We start from the raw sequence: 19,386 nt of genomic DNA, 5'->3' as shown, positions 1-19,386 counted from the left end.
GTAATTGCTTTCTGCACTTTCTTCCCATGTCACTTTCTTACTCATTACAACAATTACAGCCACATTTTATTCAGTTGAATACATGTTTTTTTATTCCGCTAGATTGAGCTCCTCAAGGGTAGGAATTTGTTTCTCATTGTTTAATCCCTTTACCCAACCCCAAGATAGGTGTCAGTAAAAGTTACTAAATACAATTTTCTTAGATCCTTGTCTTAACAAATGTTAGAATTCAGTAAACTAAGTGTTTAGAAATATATAACGTATATATGCTGTGAAAGGACAGAATATTTTATTTGAACTACATTCAGTAAAATAATTATGAGATATATTACCAGTTAAACTTAACAATCATTTTATATTAGTTGAAAACAAAATGATAGTTAATAAAAACTTATAATTTGACTTTGAGTTTCTTAATGTCATTTTATTTGGTCATCATTTACATAGAATAATAGATGCAAAAACAGTTTATTTATTTAATTCAGCCAACAGTTTACTGCACTCTGTGTCTGTCACATAGGCAATACAAAAATGCATAATACATTACTTTTACCCTCAGTGTTTTTTGTCTAGTGAGTGGAAGAGGTACATGTACATAAATAACTATGCAAAATGTCACTTATAAGAGAATAGGGAAGGACAATTCCAGCTTTGGTAAAAGTAGAAAACTTAATATATTAAATGTTTTAATTATTTTTCAGCCATGCAATCAGAAGGGCCTGTGGAACATGTTCCAGTTTTCGGAAGCACAAGTGGATCTGTTCGTTCTACTAGTCCTAACGTCCAGCCTTCTATCCCTCAACCCATTTTAACTGTTCAGCAACAAACACAGGCTACGGCTTTTGTGCAGCCCACTCAACAGAGTCATCCTCAGATCGAGCCTACAAATCAGGAGCTATCCCCAAACATAGTGGAGGTGGTTCAGAGTTCACCAGTTGAGCGGCCTTCTACTTCCACAGCAGTGTTTGGCACTGGTAAGATTAATTTTAAAATGAGGTTAGAGTAGACCTGTGCATTTATAGTTTCTGGAGTATAATACATAGTTTGAATGTTCTTTGTACCTACTTGTTTTCTACCAGGTATTAAAATGGATGACGATATTCCTAACATCTTATTTTATGTTTACTGCTGACTTCTATTTTAGGTCACTCGTTTTTGTCATTAAGATCTTTCTTCCTTTCCAGTTGTTTTTTGACTAATTTTAAAGGTGATACAACCTGAAACTTATTTTATATACAGTTGACCCTTGAACAACACAGGTTTGAACTTCGTGGTCCACGTAAATGTGGATTTTTTTCAATAGTAAACACTACAGTACTATACATCCTCAGTTGGTTGAATCTGCAGACACGAAGGAATAGCTGATATGGAGGGCCAGCACCCCTAACCCCTGAGTTATTCAAGGGTCAGCTATAACTTAATACAAGTCCTGAGAACTAAAAGATATCTAGAAGAAGATTAAGTAAGAATTTTCAAGTCTAAACATACAAGGAAAATTTTTTTATCCAAGGAGTCCTGGGTTTTATAAATTATAAGATGGCCCTATATAAACTTTTGAGTAGCAATTCTATATCAGTACAGTCACAGTGAGTCAGATGTATTGTTGTAGAAGTTGATTGGCTTTATTAACCAAAGGTTAAGACCATTGATTCAGAGCGTAAATTGCTCTTTGTTTACACATAGATTAGCAGGAACAAATTATGTTGTTCTGTCCAAATTTTTACCATGTTTTTTTTTAGTTAAATGACCAAGATATTTTTAAAATTAACTTCGTCTAAATTGAGTGATTATCACGCTCTAATTCAAGGTTTAAATTATGTAATTTCAAAGTTTCAGCTACCCCAAGTTCTTCTTTGCCGAAGCGCACACGTGAAGAGGAAGAAGATAGCACCATAGAAGCATCAGACCAGATCTCTGACGATACAGTGGAAATGCCTCTTCCAAAGAAGTTGAAAAGTGTTACACCTGTAGGAACTGAGGTGTGTAAAGATCTTTCTGTTTACTTTTACTTCTACCGATAGACCCAAGATATTCTTTCAGTTACAACATTATTAAGAGAATGGACCTTTTGGGATCAAAATCCAGAAAACTCTCTTGTTGAACTTACTGTAAAATCTCCACTGAAAACCCAGGTATTGTTGCTGTTGCCAACACTCTTTTATATTCTTTGAGTATGTTTAATTGAATTAGTTCCCATTTCAATTTTTAAAACACAGTTACAAAAACGTAGGATGAATTCCATTTCAATTTTTTTTTTAATTTAAAGAATAAGGGTTATAGTCTCATGGGAATTTTAAACTGGTACCTGCCATCTTTTTCTCTGATTGACCAAAATGGTATTCCTTTATTTTCTTTTGTTGAAGATAAGTTGTAATGAATTGTTTTATTATCAAGCATTGAGACTACTAAATTAATTTCACTTGCATATATTTAATTAATGTTCATAAAACTTATTTTGTATATACCAAAGAGGAATGTGATTGTTTATATTTTATAAGTAAATATAAGTGAACATTTCTGATGTACAGCTTCATAAAATTACAGATTTGAGTTTTGTTTTATTGGGAGAACTCACTGACCAGGTGATGCTTCATCTAGTGAACTGATATGGTTACCACACTTGTATGTCATGATTCAGGAAGAAGTTATGGCAGAAGAAAGTACTGACGGAGAGGTAGAGACTCAAGTATACAACCAAGATTCTCAAGATTCCATTGGAGAAGTAAGTAAAACATACTTAAACAAATTATTGCTTTTAGTGAATGAAATGAGCTTTGACAAATTGAAATATTATTTGGACTTCTGTTTTCAATTTGCTGCTTCTATGTTTAATGAAATATTGTTAGAATTACCAATGCAATTTCTGCTTTACTTCTAATTAGTATCCTGCCTTCTAAACTTTATTAAAGTAATGTTTTTGTTTATAGTTAGCATAGATTTTCCAAGCTAAGGTTGTCATGAGTAAAGATTACCCACTCTGTTTTATTTGGAAGGATGAGCTGGTTGAGTCTTGAGTTAATCCATAAGTGCCCCATTTGGTATCCTTTGTTGCTCCCCTCTACTGCTTCCCTTACTGAATTAAAATAATCTGTGAAAGGAAACGCATTTGTATACCTCTTCATCTTTTGAACTCACATTGAGGCTTCTCCAGAGGCAGCCTAACTAATGGGAATGCATAGACTCTGAAATTACAAAGCTCTGGCTTCTGTTCCTAACTCCACCACTTAGAAGCTGTGTGACTGTAAGCAAGACATTAATTCTCTCTAAGCCTCAATTTTGTCATAAGATAACATAATATTTAGTTTTGTAGAGTACCTAAAATAGTACCTGCCACATATTAGGCACTCAAATTATTGCTTTTCTTCCATTCCTCCGCCCTACAAATTGAGAGTTCATAATTTATAGTAATTCATATTTATAGTAATATTATAATATTAGTTAACACAACTCATTATTATATGCCAAGTGTGGTTCTGAAATATTTGCATTTATTAACTGATTTAATCCTCATAAGAAATCTTGCAACAGGGTTCCCTGTTTTACAGGTGAAGAAACCAATGCCCAGCTAAGTCATGCACCCAGGTTTTCATAGCATTGGAGCTAGGATTTGAACTCAGGCTGTCTGGTTTCCATTTGTCTTGTTAAGCTTGAAACAGTACTTTCTGTCTGGATAAATTTTTAGGATCATTTTATTCTAAAATTATTTTATCTGTATAAAATAAATGAATTGTTTCAGGCTAATCATAAGCAACCATAGATTGCAAGTAAATGTTAGTTTCTTAGATGCATTAATTTTGTAAGTTAATTTTTTCCGTTTTCCTTGGTTAAGAACAGAAAACTAAACCTCCAAGATGAATATGTAATATTCTAAATGACATCGATTTTGTGTATATTTCAGAGCAGGTCATATCTGAAGAGCATAATAACAATTTTGAAATAAGATGTGAATTTCTACGTTATTGCCAGGCTTGGTTAAATTATACTGAAATCTTTTGTGCAAAGCTTTTTCTTGAGATTGGCAAAATTGTCTGTGACTCAGAAGTGCCTTTGGGCTTTCCATTTTGTCTTCTTGCACTGTCTACTTAGTGTGTGAAAGTGTAACAGTTCATTTTTCTAATTTTCTGACAATGAGGCAGACGTTCTAAGTGTTGCTTTTCTTGAAATAAGCATGTTAGTTTGTTACGCTTTTAGTTATACCATGACTTCCTCATATTTTCCATTACAGTAAACATCTTTATGAATCATTTAGTTCATAAGACATTGTTTCTGGCTTGTATAAAAGAGAGTTTGGAATTCCCTGGCAGTCCAGTGGTTAGGGCTCCTTGCTCCCACTGCAGGGGGCATAGGTTTGATCCCTGGTCACGTAACTAAGATCCCACATGCCGCATGGCATGGCCAAAAAAAAACATTTTGCTGAGTGCTGAACTAAAATAAAAAGTAAACGTTTAACTTTTTATAGTAAATATCAAAAAATAAAGTTAAATTGCAGTTTATTTCAGTAGCTAAAAAAAGGAATTGTGAGGAAATAGATTAAGGGAAGAATTATTTTTACGTCTGGTATATCTTTAATGCAGTTTAAAGGCTTAAGATAGAGTTTTGAGAGGGGGAGAAGTATTTTTGTAAAAAGACAGTTATAATAGTTTGTTTTATTTAGTGTGTTTTACACAGTATTTCTGATTTGGGGAAAATTTTTTGTCTTTTTTAAAATTATATGTTGCAGTTCCATGGATAGTCTTTTTTCTGCCTTTGGTCTGCACTGTTAACTAACCATGTTGGCTGTTGAGCGCTTGAAATATGGCTAGTCCAAACTGGCATGTTCTTAGGTGTGAATATACGTTGGATTTTGAAGACTTATTACAAATTTTAAAATGTAGGATTAATAATTTTTATATAGGTTACATGTTGAAATAATTTTTGGCTATATTAAGTTATTATTAAAATTGATCTCACCTGATTTTTTTCTTTTTTATGTGACTGCTAAAAAGTTTTAAATTCCATATGGGAAATGTATTGTGGCTCACATTATACTTCTGATGGACAACACTCATCTACAGTACCACACTGGTAGATTTGACACATATATACATGTGTGTCTACATAAAGTATTTTCTCTCTTTTATTGGAGTATTACCCAGTGGGATTTATAATAATTCTTCTATAGGAAGACTGTAAAGAAACTCAAAGCATTTATTTTAAATTAATTCTGCTTTCAAAACTGTATTTTTAAAAATAAAATTCTGGTAGTCCATAAGTATTCTTTAGCCTTTACTTATATCTACAGTATGTCACTGATAGTTTTAAGTATACTTGACTTTATTTATTTGTTTGTTTATTCATTTATCTTTTGCTTTTAAAGGGAGTCACCCAGGGAGATTATACACCAATGGAAGACAGTGAAGAAACCTCTCAGTCTCTACAAATAGACCTTGGACCTCTTCAATCAGATCAGCAAACAACATCATCACAAGATGGTCAAGGCAAAGGAGATGATGTCATTGTAATTGACAGTGATGATGAAGAGGAGGATGATGATGAAAATGATGGGGAACATGAGGTAAATTTGGATTTGAAATCACATATTGTTTTAAACTGCTGGATGAAATGCTGAAATCCTTGGGAATACTAATGCATCAACCAGTAAATTCTGATTCCCCGTCACTTTAAATAGATTATTATGCTTTTCTTTTATCCTGATTAGTTATGCACTTAACATTTTGCATAGAACAAGTGATGGAAAATCTCATTTTTTTTAAATGATTACTGAGTCCTTTAGGATTTGTTAGATTAATTAAACTTAATCTTAAATCTCACTGATAAGTGACTATAGACTTAATTGTAAGCACTGTGGTTTCTGGAAATAAAAAGGGTTTTTTTTTTTTTCTTGTGGAGCCCTTATAGTTCTTTTCAAAAGAATGTCATGATAATTAAAACATATTCTAAGTGAAACTTGGCATTTTATTTTGGGAGTTAATCCTATATTGACAACTTCTTATTTTTAGATTCTTTTATTAATCAATGTTTTTTAAAAGCTTATAGCATAGTATAATTTCACCATTTTCTTATTCAATGCCACATTTTAAATTTAGAATTAAAGTGGACCACTTGACATTCTGTAGACATCTGGGAGCTTTAATCTTTGAATTGATCTCATATGAATAGTTAGAATTCAGAGTTGATTATTACTGTACTAATTCCAGTAAGCTTCACAGTTTTGATACTTGCTGCCACTGAAGTAATCCCATATAACTTTCAGGACAACTCCTGTATCCTGGTCAACAATGAGTCACTTAAATTTCTGACCATGGTATCAAGATATGCAGAACACGTGTACCATGTCCTAGATCTTTATTTATACTTGGGGGGTTTTCACTAGGATTATGAAGAAGATGAAGAAGAAGACGATGATGATGAAGATGACACAGGGATGGGAGACGAGGGTGAAGATAGTAATGAAGGCACTGGTAGTGCAGATGGCAACGATGGGTATGAAGCTGATGATGCTGAGGTAAACTGGCTAGAATTTTGACCATCAGTTTTCTTTAAGAACTTGCTTGGTATTGTTTTTCAAGAATATAAAAAGGCTTGTATTCTCAGAACGCTACAGCTTTTCTTATCTTTGGGTTTTTGTTTGTTTCTACTGTGGTTTGGTTTGGTTAATTATTTTTTAAGGTAACTACTTGATTTATTTGCATTTAGCATTCATATTTTGTTTTTAGGGTGGTGATGGGACTGATCCAGGTACAGAAACAGAAGAAAGTATGGGTGGAGGTGAAAGTAATCAGAGAGCAGCTGATTCTCAAAACAGTGGTGAGATTTGATTTTGTTTTTCTTTCTTTATGTTTTGTTTTGTTTTTTTAGTCTCTTTTTAATTGAACACTTTTAATATTTTAACCTGACGTTTTCTAAACTAGGACTGCACTTAATTATCACATAGGTAATAAAACTTGGTTAATAAACTGGCAAGCAAAAGATTGGCTCTTGTTCTTGCTTTGTCATTATCATTCTCATAAAGTCTACTATGTTTATATCTAAAATGTAGTCATTATACTATTTTTTGTACCTCATTGGTCTGCTGTAAGATTCAAAAATTTTAAATCTATAAAGCATTATAAATGCCATGTGTTGCTGCTGCTCTTAAGTAGAAATTTAAGTCAGGGACTTCTAATAGTAATGGCAGTTCACAACCAGAAGAGGTCAGTCTAATCAGGCTACATGTTTCAAGATTTGTGGGTGTAGGAGTTTTGCAGTGTTGTCCAGTTTTCCAATGAATAAAAGATTTTTTCATCAATATAGCACACCTTTTGTTAATTCTTGAAAGGATGAGTCCTGGAGGTCAGCTGAACTGTTATAGGCAGTAAAGAATTATGGAATTCATAGAAAATAATTTTATTTTAGAATGGTTTTAAAATGTTTTTTTTAAAGAATTGGTGATCGTCTAGTATGCCATTCTGGTTTTAACAAATACTGAGCCAGAATCATTAATAGTAATATAATAAAAACTTTATATATGTAGACTAGTGGGAAAACAGTATATCTGAGTTTCTGTGTAGGCCTGTATATTTAAAAGTGCAAATTGTATGCTCATTTGAATTAAAGAAAGCAAAGGCAGGCAATCTTTTCAACTTTTAATTGTTTAAGAGAAAAATAAACTAATGAATACTGAACCATATAATGAAAATAGTGTTGCTTTTTAAGGGAGATGAGCTAAGGAGAGAGATTAATTATAATAATTTACGTTTTCTAAAACATTTTATGGATTTAAGAAACACCTTTTTTGTGTCATATAATTGGGTTATAAAGGGAAATTTTTTTGCCTCTTTAGGTAATATCACTAAAAGCTAAGTCTTGTGAGGGTGGGTGTTCATAGCCATTTTTCCTAGATACAAAACATATAACAGATGCTCATTGAATACTTGTTGGAGACTTCCTTTTATTTTTTACAATCAAGCAAAAATATGCCTAGTAGTCTAGATAATTTTAAGTTAGTGGATGGATTTGGTACATTGCTAGTAATTACAAAATAAATGCTTTTTCTGAGCAGCTATACTTGTACTGAACTATTTAATTCTTAAAATAAGCCTATCAGATTCAGGTACCAGTGAAGAATCTGAGAAGCAGAAGCAAAGTGATATAACCAAGATCACATAGCTATTAAGTGTTAAAGCTGGCTATTTACAATAGCCAGGACATGGACGCAACCTAAGTGTCCATCGACAGATGAATGGATAAAGAAGATGTGGCACATATATGCAATGGAACATTACTCAGCCATAAAAAGAAACGAAATTGAGCTATTTGTAGTGAGGTGGCTGGACCTAGAGTCTGTCATACAGAGTGAAGTAAGTCAGAAAGAGAAAAACAAATGCTAACACATATATATGGAATTTTTAAAAAAAGGTCATGAAGAACCTAGGGGCAAGATGGGAATAAAGACTGAGACCTACTAGAGAATGGACTTGAGGATACAGGGAGGGGGAAGGGTAAGCTGGGACAAAGTGAGACAGTGGCATGGAGTTATATATACTACCAAATGTAAAATAGATAGCTAGTGGGAAGCAGTTGCATAGCACAGGGAAATCAGCTCGGTGCTTTGTGACCACCTAGAGGGGTGGGATAGGGAGGGTGGGAGGGAGGGAGATGCAAGAGGGAAGAGATGTGGGGATATATGTATAACTGATTCACTTTGTGATAAAGCAGAAACTAACACACGATTGTAAAGCAATTATACTCCAATAAAAACGTTTAAAAAACAAAAAGTGTTAGGGCTGGAATCTGATTCTAGACCTCAGACTTTTAAACTACTAAATTGATATCGTATTCAACTTTTCACTTCTGTTGTTTTACTTTGTATGTAGAAGACCTAGACATCTGAAGGGCCGTTGAAATTCAAAATTTAGGAAAACCAGAATATGAAAGTTATTGTAAGACTTTTTACCAATCTCCTTCACTCTGTTTGAGTGTAATACTAATAACTGTAGTGGTCTGATCTTTCGGTAATTTGCCTATTTTAATAATATGAGCCAAAATTTATTAAATGTTTATTTTATCATGTGTTAAGCTAGGTGCTTTATGTCCATTATTTGATATCTTCAGAAAAATGTTTCTTGTACATTACATTTTTGTTGCATTAACCAACTAAATAAATAGAAGGGAGTTGCTAAGGCCATACCACTGTTAACTGCACAGCCAATATCTCTGGGTCTACCACACCTCACTACTTTTTTTCTGAAAATATTAGGTGAACATTCCTTGTGGTAAGATTTATACTTCTAGGGATTGTCCAAGTTACTTTGTGGTAAACATAATTGTTCAAAGTAAGCTTCTCTCTTCCTATAGGTGAAGGAAATACTGGTACTGCAGAGTCCTCTTTTTCCCAGGAGATTTCTAGAGAACAACAGCCATCATCAGCATCTGAAAGACAGACCCCTCGAGCACCTCAGTCACCAAGACGCCCACCACACCCACTTCCCCCAAGACTGACCATTCATGCTCCACCTCAAGAGTTAGGACCACCAGTTCAGGTATTAAAAATACTAGTCATTCTGAAAATTTTACTTGAAAAAATGTTGGGTTTTTTTCTCCCTTTCTTTCCATTAGCAATTACTTTGTTTTCCCCCAGAAATTAAGTGAACCTTCTAATGTTTGGTATATTTTTGTAAAATTTTTGAGCTGAAACTAATCTCTGAGTTATTTTCCCTGAAATATGGCAGTAATTTACTTCATAGAGGAAGTGAACTTTGGAAAGGCAAGGCTTATTAAAGTTGTATATAAAGTGAGATGATTATATTCATAGAAAATAAAGGTCTCCTCGCTGTTTTTACAGGTTAAAGAAAATTTTCTTGGATTTTAATTAAAATAAAATGTATTTCAGCATCTGTCCACCATTTGTTTTGAAGGTTTCTTTCTCTAAGGTGCACTTCTTTTAAAAAAAAAAAAAAAAAAGGAAATTTCTGTTCTGCTTAACAGAACTTCTTTTCCTCTTATTTTTTTGCAATCACATATATTAATATCCACTATTAAAGTTCATGAAAGTGTGCATAACCCTTTCCATGTAACACTCTTTGTAGTAGGATTGGACATCTCTTATCAGAAGCTCTTGAAGAAATAGCAGGAAAAGTACAAAGGCTCTATTAATCATGTAGCTTGAGTCTTACTCTGTAGTGTACTAAACACTGTCAAGTGTAGATTCTACTAAAATACCACTGATGAAGATAACCTCATCTTCTGAAAATATAAAGTCTTACAGGATTGTTTGTGGACCCTGCAAAATATGCCAATTCTATCAATTTAGAATTGTCTAAATTGGGAAACAGTTTACAAATAGTCAGTACGGATGTTTGAGCTCCAAAGGATAATTAAACTTTAAGATCAAAGGATACTTACTAACACTTAAATTAAGGAGATAGGAACTAAGTTAGATCGGAACCTACAAATAGGATCAGAGTTTGGTTTTACATATTGGTTAATATTATCTACTGGCTAATAAAATATTTGTCTCTTGGTTAATATTATGGTCTATAATTAAAAACATGTTGTTTACAAAATGGATTTCTTTAGTACTGGTACAAGATTAGTAGCAGTTTTTCCTAAGAAAAATCCCAGTGATTACATTATCTGCTAACATTTCAGTTATTTTGTTACCAGCGTATAATAGGCCATATCTGTTAATATTTGGTGTTTCTTTCATTGCCTAATTCCTTAAAACAAATGAAATTCCTTTCTTGACATAGAGAATCCAGATGACCCGGAGGCAGTCTGTAGGACGTGGGCTTCAGTTGACTCCAGGAATAGGTGGCATGGTAAGTACCTACCTGTCGTGTAAAAGTGATTCATTTGTTCAACAGTTATTTGTGTAGTCCATACGTATGCTCCTGTCATGCCTGATTAGTACTTGTTTTCTGTCTTTTTAGCAGCAGCATTTTTTTGATGATGAAGATAGAACAGTTCCAAGTACCCCAACTCTTGTTGTGCCACATCGTACTGATGGATTTGCTGAAGCAATTCAGTAAGTCAGTGAGAGGGAAACCTACTTTGTGACTAATCAAATTCTTCCTGTTTCCCTGTTAACTTGATTACATTTGATTGATTCATTATTTGTTAAGTCCTATGCTATGTACTAAGCAGTTGAGGGTAGGAGGGTTGAGGGTGTAGTGTTGGGGAAAATCACATAGAGGTGAATGAAGTACAGTTGCTTCCATCAGGAATTTGAAATTTAAAGGCAGTATAACAATGGTTAAGAGCATGGACTTTAGAGTTAGAATGCCTGGGTTGGAACCTAGCTGTACTGCTTACTAGCTATGTCAAGTTGCTGGGTTCTCTGTTCCTGAGTATCTTCATTTTATTAATAAGAATAATAATACAATAGTTCTTACCTCATAAGTTGTGAGAATTAAATGAATTTATGTTAACATGTTTATAATATCACCAGGCACATAATAAATGCTTTATAGGTGTTGGTGAAGGTATTGGTAATTACAGTGATCATGATGGAAAATATTGTTGTGAAAGCTAAGCATATGCACAACTAACAATAACCTAAACAATCTAGGAGAATAGAGGCATAAGCAATAGGCTTTGTTTATATAAACGAGGGAGTGATTTATTCTAACACTTAGGGGAAGAGAATCTGAGAGGACTTAATGGGGACAACATTAAATTGAGTCTTGGAAAAAAACACCTAAAACTTACTGAGCATTCCCATGAATCAGTTTATTTAATCTTCCTAACTATGAAGATAGATACTATTATTTCATTTGCAGATAAGGAAGCACAGAGATGCTAACAAATTTTTCAGAGGTCAGACAGCTAGGAAGTGACTGTTTATTTCAAACCAGTCTGACTCTAGAACCTATTTTAACGCTTGTGCTATACCAACTCCTTTTAAAGAATAAAAAGGCTTTCCATGTGGAGGTGCACATGTTTAATTGTGGCTGAAGTACCAGTTGCATGACAGGATGTACCTGAAGAATAGAATAAAAATGTTTCTACAAACGTGGGGAATGATTGATTTTTCTGTAGTATGTGGCAACATATGGCCGTCAGAACCAGTTTTAAACTAGCTCAGTTAACCACAACTCACCTCAGCTAACACAATTTTACAAGCCAACTGATCATTGTCAGCCCCATCCTTCCAAAAGTCAGCCAGTCAGAAACAGACGCACTCCTAAAGAACTGCTGAGTGCCAGCCAATCAACAACATTCTCACATAGCTCAGAAGAATTTAATGTCCTTCTAATAGAAGAATAACTTATGGAGACAGGTTTAAAAATTCACCTGAGACTGTCCTTAACTAAAGCAATAGTGTGAAACAGAAAAAAAAATAGATTCAAGAGTTACTACTGAGGTAGAATCCATAAACATCAGTAGCTGACTAGCCAAGAAAGGTTAGGGTAAGGAGTGGGCAAAGAGTGAGATAATGCTATTTTATATCCTGGATTATGGGCAGAAAGATGTATGGTAGTGTTATTAGGTCAGCGAGAAAACAAATTTCTAGCCATCTAATATTAAAGTTTTTTTCTAGACCTTGGGAGCCACCTAGTGAATTCTTTCAGATAAGAAATGGGCTCGAGAGGTGACCTGACTTATCTATGACTAAACGTTGAAAACTGAGACAGAACTTTTTTCATGACTTTATTCTTTTTTTGTTACATTTCATGTTCAGTTTATGTTGCTTTCAATATATCTACATAGAGATTTCTAGCAGATTCAAGAAATGTGAGGTGTAGTTCAGGACAGCTGAAAGCTATTTATGTATAAATCATGTATATATAGATCACATAATATGAATCACACGATTTATATTGTTGCTAAATTCTTGACAACTGATATTTTGAAAATATTTTCATAAATGAGAATTCCTTTATCAACTTTATTTATGCTTATTCTTCCTTCTTCCTATAGTCTTTCCATCATTGCAGTTTAAACAAGGTAACTTTAAGTGTCAAATTAATTTTTGTCTGTTTAGTTCCCCACAAGTTGCTGGTGTTCCTAGATTCCGTTTTGGACCACCTGAAGATATGCCACAAACGAGTTCTAGTCACTCTGATCTTGGCCAACTTGCTTCTCAAGGAGGTAAATTGCTAAATAAAAGCTTAGCTCTCCTGGATTTGCATGTATTTTGATAATAAGCTGTTCTGACATGATTTTTTTTTAAGTGAGCAAATATTAATGTAAAAAAGTCTATATCTAAATAAACCTTATCCTAATTTATGGAAGAAGTATAATATATTTACTACTTATTAAGCACTGCCTTACATATTAGTCTTTCCAGCAAAATTTTCAGTTCTTTGGGCATAATGACTAGCTTTTACATTTGTATCTCTTTTGGCTTTTAGTATAGTATCAGGAGTATCTGTTGTGCTAATAAATATACCTAGGTACTAACCAGCCATTTTAAAGTTGTTGGAAGGAATACAGCATATTTTTTGTTTAGTTTGACATTTGACATTCCTAGTTAAGTGTATAAAACTAGTTAGATATTTTCCATTAACATTAAAAATAAGAAAAATAAAATGTTAAAAAAAACTTGGAATAAAATGACCCCTAACATAAGCAATAGCAGTTGGTTATTTGGACATGAATTGTGCTATTTCTGGAATTAATTACCTTTTAATCATTGGTTGGCATTCATAGAACCCGCTATATTTCTGGGAAGCAATTATGGCATTTTGTAAGTGAATAGGGAATGCATGCTGTTTTAGTAATAAGCCCAAAACAAAGATTAATCTGCAACCCTCGTGTAAGTCATGCAATACATCTTAGTCCCTGGTGGTTTAGGATGTGAGGTCTAACACTGCTTCCCTCCACCAATATGAAATTGTGAGTTGACTTCAGAGGAATTCACAATTTTATGTGGCTTTATTATAGGACACTTCCAAGACTTGGAAGTCAGATCTAGGCTTAAATTGGAATGCTACCAGTTTACTAGTAACTTTGGGAAAGTTAATTAATCTCTTTGAAATTCAGTTTCTTTAGCGAAAAGGAGACTAATAATACCTTGCTGTTTTGGTGTAGAGTAGATTCAAACACAGTACCTAGTTCATAGTTGGGCACTCAGTAAAGTTAGCTTGTACAAAACTTATAAGAGCATTTTAGCTGTTTTTTATTTAGGGTTACTTAAATTAGTGTTAGGGAGCTTAAAGGAAACATTTAAATTGTATTTACATTTTTGAGGGGTTGATTTTTGCTTGATGGGCTAATTGTGGGCTCCAACAAATTTGTGTGTCTCCACTGATTAGTTTTTTTCTTTTAGATGTCTGGGATATTGACAATATTTTGTTCTTTCAATCATTAATATTCAGAATTGTCTTTAGGTTTGGGAATGTATGAAACACCCCTCTTCCTAGCTCACGAAGAGGAGTCGGGTGGCCGAAGTGTTCCCACTACTCCTCTGCAAGTAGCAGCCCCGGGTAGGTATCAAAGGCAGATCAATAGATTATGTGTTATAATGGTAAAATGGAAACCTGTGATATATCTTCTAGCTAAAAATTAGAGAAACCACAAAGTTGTTAAAGTTTTCATTGCTTTTCTGGTCTTTCATTTTTTCAAGTGACTGTATTTACTGAGAGTACCACCTCTGATGCTTCAGAGCATGCTTCTCAGTCTGTTCCAATGGTGACAACATCCACTGGCACTTTATCCACAACAAATGAAACAGCAACAGGTGATGATGGAGATGAAGTATTTGTGGAGGCAGAATCTGAAGGGTAAGTGTTTACCGTGTAATTTTTGCTTGCTTAAACTTGTCAGACTTTTACTTTTTTTTTTTAAGCCAGGAAGCAACAGTCTCTTGAGCTGTGTTTTCAGTAGCATCCTGTTACAAAAGTAAACCAAACCATATATTTTGGAAAACTAATTTTTGCACAAAATAACATATTTTAAGACTTAAGACATTGTTATTACAGAAGACAAATAATTTTTTAAAAGGTTATCTCCTTGAAAATTGCATGATGCATTCTAGAACAAAGTATTCTTTAGAATCACCCTTCCAATAATATCGCTGCTTGAACTTTTCCCCAAGAAAGAAGGCTTTCTGTGAAAATTAGGGAATATTAGGAAATGACTCAATTTTCCATTTAGTAGTGGGCTCTCAAGCAAACCTCACCTATTTTTTATTTATGTGCATTTAGAACTTGGTCTGAAACACTAACTTGTTAAAAATCAGAAATCTTCAAGACCTGACTGTTTTTAGCACATCAGTTATAAACAAAGTTTAACAAAAGAAGTATTTCATAACAAATCATCTGGGCTTTTTTAAACCAAAGGAGGTGGAGTAATTTAATGGAAAGAACCATTGGACAGTGGATTTGGGGAAGTTTAACTTTCAAGGTGGAACCTGATTCTTCATAAAATAAAAAAAGTTGGACTGCTTCATAGTCAGAAGCATAGCTATAAGTAGAACCCAGATTTCCTAGGTAGAGCTCAGAGGTTTTGTTTTATTTAGCAACATTTTCTTAGTGTAATGACAGGCCAACTCTAGTATATAAGAAAAAAGGCAGGTCTATTATTATGCCTCTAACACAGTGCTGCTTAATTTGGGGAAAGTTACGGATCCTGCTGAAAATATTAGCTGCCTTTAATTCCATACCATGTATGCAGGTCCCTTTATATATGTCATTTCTAAACCACACAGTATCTCTGCAAAGTATTATCTCCGTTTTACAAATAAGAAAGCTCAGACTCTGAACATTAAAATAACTTGCGTAGGCTGCACTTCACCAATTCTTCTCAACTTTAGCAGAGTCATGAGAGGTATCTTTCAGGTACATTGTTATTAATAAGTGTACTAAAGTTTGCAGACGATAAAAACTGGAACAGATTCAAGTTATTCTTGTACTCTTATCTCCCTCACTTGCTTTTTGATGTACTTTCTTGAATGGGAGAGAGAGAGAGAAAAATGGAGTTATAGCTTTGAGCCAGGAATTCACCTACCCTAGCCTGTCTCATCTGGGCTAGAGCCCATGGTGAAATAGTGGTATATTACTAATAGTTGTAACCGTTGTGAATTATTTTAGTACTCTGCTTCCCTAGAAAGTTGTTTTGTGGTGTATCAAAATCTGGATAATATATCTGTTGTGAATATCAGGAATGTGAACATCTTTTGTCAAAAAGAAAAAAACAACAACAGCAAAAGAGAGGAAAAAGCAAAAATGAAAATTTAAACATGTCCTAGTGAGAAAAGGAGTGAGGAAAACGGAGCTTGAGCTCTCTTTTCCCCTGCCTTTTAAAAAAAATGTATGGTTACCAATATCAGAGACTGCAGTTTTGAGTTGGAGGGGAGCTCTGGGTTATTTAAATGGTAGACTATCGAAAAATAAAGTTTGGGAAAAATTTAGGATACATTCTAGGATCAGTTTTGTATTTTCTAATCAATTTTTGTTTTCCTTTCTTAGTATTAGTTCAGAAGCAGGCCTCGAAATTGATAGCCAGCAGGAAGAAGAGCCTGTTCAGGCATCTGATGAGTCAGATCTTCCTTCCACCAGCCAGGACCCTCCTTCCAGTTCTTCTGTAGGTAAGTTCCTGCTCTTGACTACAGTACAGCTTTTATACATCAAACTTGTTTGCAAAAGATCCTGCTCTGTTAGTTACAATTGATAATTCTTTTTTCCTTGATTTTTAAAATGCTTCATTTAAAAGAGAAATTTTATTTTATTAAAAGGAACTTGGCTTATATTAATGGGAATTGGTTACATTAGAGGTGCTATAGGGGTTGTGAGGGATGGGTTATTAGGAGAGAAGCTAAGGAGTAGTACTCCAGGCCTCCTGCCTGTGTTTAAACCAGAGCAGCTCCTTTTTTATTTCTTCTGCATATTAGTTTCTACATGAGATTTGGTATGGAGGGTTGAGGGTTGGGAGGCCTGTTGCTTCAAAAAAAAAAAAAAATTGAAATTTACTGATATAAATAGTTTTAAAGTTTGGTTTTTCACGTTTTTGAAGTTAACTTTGAAAAGGGCTATTTTATGTATCTTTCTTGCAATAAAAATTAATTATGCAGGACCTTTTAAAAAATAATTAACATTCATTGAGCACTTAATGTATATCAGACAGTATTCTAAGCCCTTTACCTATATTTACTCGCTTAATTCTCACACCAACCCAACGTGGTAAGCACGCATACCCATTTCATTGTAATGGAAACTGAGTCACAAAAGGTTGAAAAATTCCTTCCAGGTCACATAGTGAGTAAATAATGGGCAAGCCAGGATGCAAACTCAAGAAGTTCGACTCCAGAGACTCCACTCTTAAACAGTATACTACACTAGCTTATCTATCTCAAAGTTTTTAGGTAGGGAATTACTTTTATTATTGAAGAAATACATACTCAGTCATCCTCTCTGATTGTTTTCATTTTAAATTGTTTATAGCAGTAATCCTCAAACTCTGTCATAGAACCTTCAGGTTTTATGGAAGACCTGCTCAGTTACTACTTTTTTCAATCATGGAACTTTCCTATCTCAAGATATGTTCTCCCTTTTAGCCGCTTTTCTGTGACACATCAACCTATAGCCAACATCCCCAGGTTCAGATCCTGTATCTGCCTTTTAACAGCTAGTAACTTTAAATCTCTGCTCATTTCATTGTGTAATATGGGCATTCATAGCTCATCTTGCAGTCAAGATTTAAAATAATGTATGTAAATTATATCTCAATGCTTTACACACAGTAAGAAGGCCCCAAAAAATTGTAGCTGTCATAGTTACTAGTAAAACAGTAATATTATTAATAATACAATACAGTAACTGAAGTTCTGTGCCTCTAGTTATATCCTGATGTCCCATGAGAATTGTCTTTCCTCAGCAGGAGAATTGGTACTAGCTATATCTTATCAGAGCTTGCATAAGAAAATATGGTTCTTGTTCCCTTTTACAGTATAATATGAAATTAGGGTGTTCTTAAATTTATTTGACAACATAAAATACTAAACCTCCCCATCTAAGCAGTTATCCATTTGGTCAGCAAATACTTAAGTGCCCACCGAGTGCCAGGCAATTTCACAGAAACATTACTAAGAAAATGGTATTTAAGGAAAGACCTGAAAGAGGTAAGGGAGCAAAGCTGTGCAGCTATTCAGGGGAAGGTGTTCCAGGATGAGAGAAATAGTAGATGCAAAGTCCATAAGGCAGCGGTGTGATGTGTTCAGGGTCAGCAAGGAGGCCTTTGTGGCTGGAGCACAGTAAGGACAGAGAGAGACTAGCAGGAGGTAACAGGGTGGGGGAGGAAAGATCTAGGAGATCATTGGAATTTCTTTGGCTTTCGTGGATGTAGCAGGTTTTTGGAGGGCTTCAAACAGAGTGGTAACATGATCTGCTTTAAAGACTTAACAGTATCAGTTTTGCTGCTGTGTAGAGAAGAGACTGAAAGTGAGTAATGGACAAACAAAGAGAAAGTTTGGAGGATATTGCAATAATTCAAGGTAAAAATGATGTTTTAGACAGGGTGGTAGAGTCAAGGTCGTGAGAAGTAGTCAGATTTGGGATATATATTTAAATTAGAGCTTGCGGGCTTCCCTGGTGGCGCAGTGGTTGAGAATCTGCTTGCCGATGCAGTTCGTGCCCCGGTCCGGGAAGATCCCATATGCCGCGGAGCGGCTGGGCCCGTGAGCCATGGCCGCTGAGCTTGCGCATCCGGAGCCTGTGCTGCGCAACGGGAGAGGCCACAACAGTGAGAGGCCCGCATACCGCAAAAAAAAAATAAATAAAAATAAATTAGAGCTTGCAAGATTTTCTAATGATTGGATTGGGGACATCTGGAAAAGAGAAGAGTCAGATATGACTCATGTTATATTGTAATGGACTGTTGTTTCCTGAGGGATGTGGTATTTTGTTTCCCATTGTATTCCCCAACCCCTAGCACAGTGTCTGATAAATGGATAGGCACCAAGTACATATTTATTATTAAATTAGTAGAGTGAATGAATGAAAAAAGTCAAAAAGAACTTTTTTCTTAACTTTTTACCTTTTCTGTTTGTTAAATGTCCCTTGTTAAAAAAACATTTAAATATTGAAAGCAATGGGCACCTCTGCATTTTATCCATGCATTCATTTAGTAATTAGTTTTTGTCACTATAACTGCTTTCTTGTTTATTAACTTGCTTTCTTGTATATTAATGCTTTTCTTAGATACCAGCAGTAGTCAGCCAAAGCCTTTCAGACGAGTAAGACTTCAAACAACATTGAGACAAGGTGTCCGTGGTCGTCAATTTAACAGACAGAGAGGTAAATTTCTAACATACTGATCATGTGACAGGATGTGGGATAGTAATAAATGGAATGAGTTTTCTAATCCTTAACCTCCAATGTGTATCTAGTTTTTTTAAAACGTTCCAAGGGTTGATTAAATAAGTATACATTGAGCATATGATGTTTACTAATCTGTAAACATCTTGCA

At 34.4% G+C, this 19,386-nt stretch overlaps 1 protein-coding gene across 1 annotated transcript in view; it reads left to right on the top strand.

The window, feature by feature from the left end:
* TPR (translocated promoter region, nuclear basket protein) overlaps positions 1 to 19,386 on the top strand; it is a 64,088-nt gene that overhangs the window by 44,053 nt on the left and 649 nt on the right. Inside the window, exons 37-50 of the mRNA XM_065886159.1 lie at positions 702 to 974; positions 1,831 to 1,979; positions 2,639 to 2,722; positions 5,357 to 5,554; positions 6,374 to 6,505; positions 6,717 to 6,807; positions 9,337 to 9,521; positions 10,731 to 10,799; positions 10,911 to 11,005; positions 12,965 to 13,071; positions 14,313 to 14,408; positions 14,549 to 14,705; positions 16,392 to 16,510; positions 19,119 to 19,214. Coding sequence (XP_065742231.1) covers positions 702 to 974; positions 1,831 to 1,979; positions 2,639 to 2,722; positions 5,357 to 5,554; positions 6,374 to 6,505; positions 6,717 to 6,807; positions 9,337 to 9,521; positions 10,731 to 10,799; positions 10,911 to 11,005; positions 12,965 to 13,071; positions 14,313 to 14,408; positions 14,549 to 14,705; positions 16,392 to 16,510; positions 19,119 to 19,214 — 1,851 coding nt within the window. The remainder of the gene's footprint in view (positions 1 to 701; positions 975 to 1,830; positions 1,980 to 2,638; positions 2,723 to 5,356; positions 5,555 to 6,373; positions 6,506 to 6,716; positions 6,808 to 9,336; positions 9,522 to 10,730; positions 10,800 to 10,910; positions 11,006 to 12,964; positions 13,072 to 14,312; positions 14,409 to 14,548; positions 14,706 to 16,391; positions 16,511 to 19,118; positions 19,215 to 19,386) is intronic.

This window comes from Phocoena phocoena, chromosome 1 (assembly GCF_963924675.1).
Source record: "Phocoena phocoena chromosome 1, mPhoPho1.1, whole genome shotgun sequence".
In the NCBI taxonomy this organism is placed as follows: Eukaryota; Metazoa; Chordata; class Mammalia; order Artiodactyla; family Phocoenidae; genus Phocoena; species Phocoena phocoena.
The sequence above is the reverse complement of the archived record's forward strand: the minus strand, read 5'-3'. Positions and strand labels throughout refer to the sequence as shown.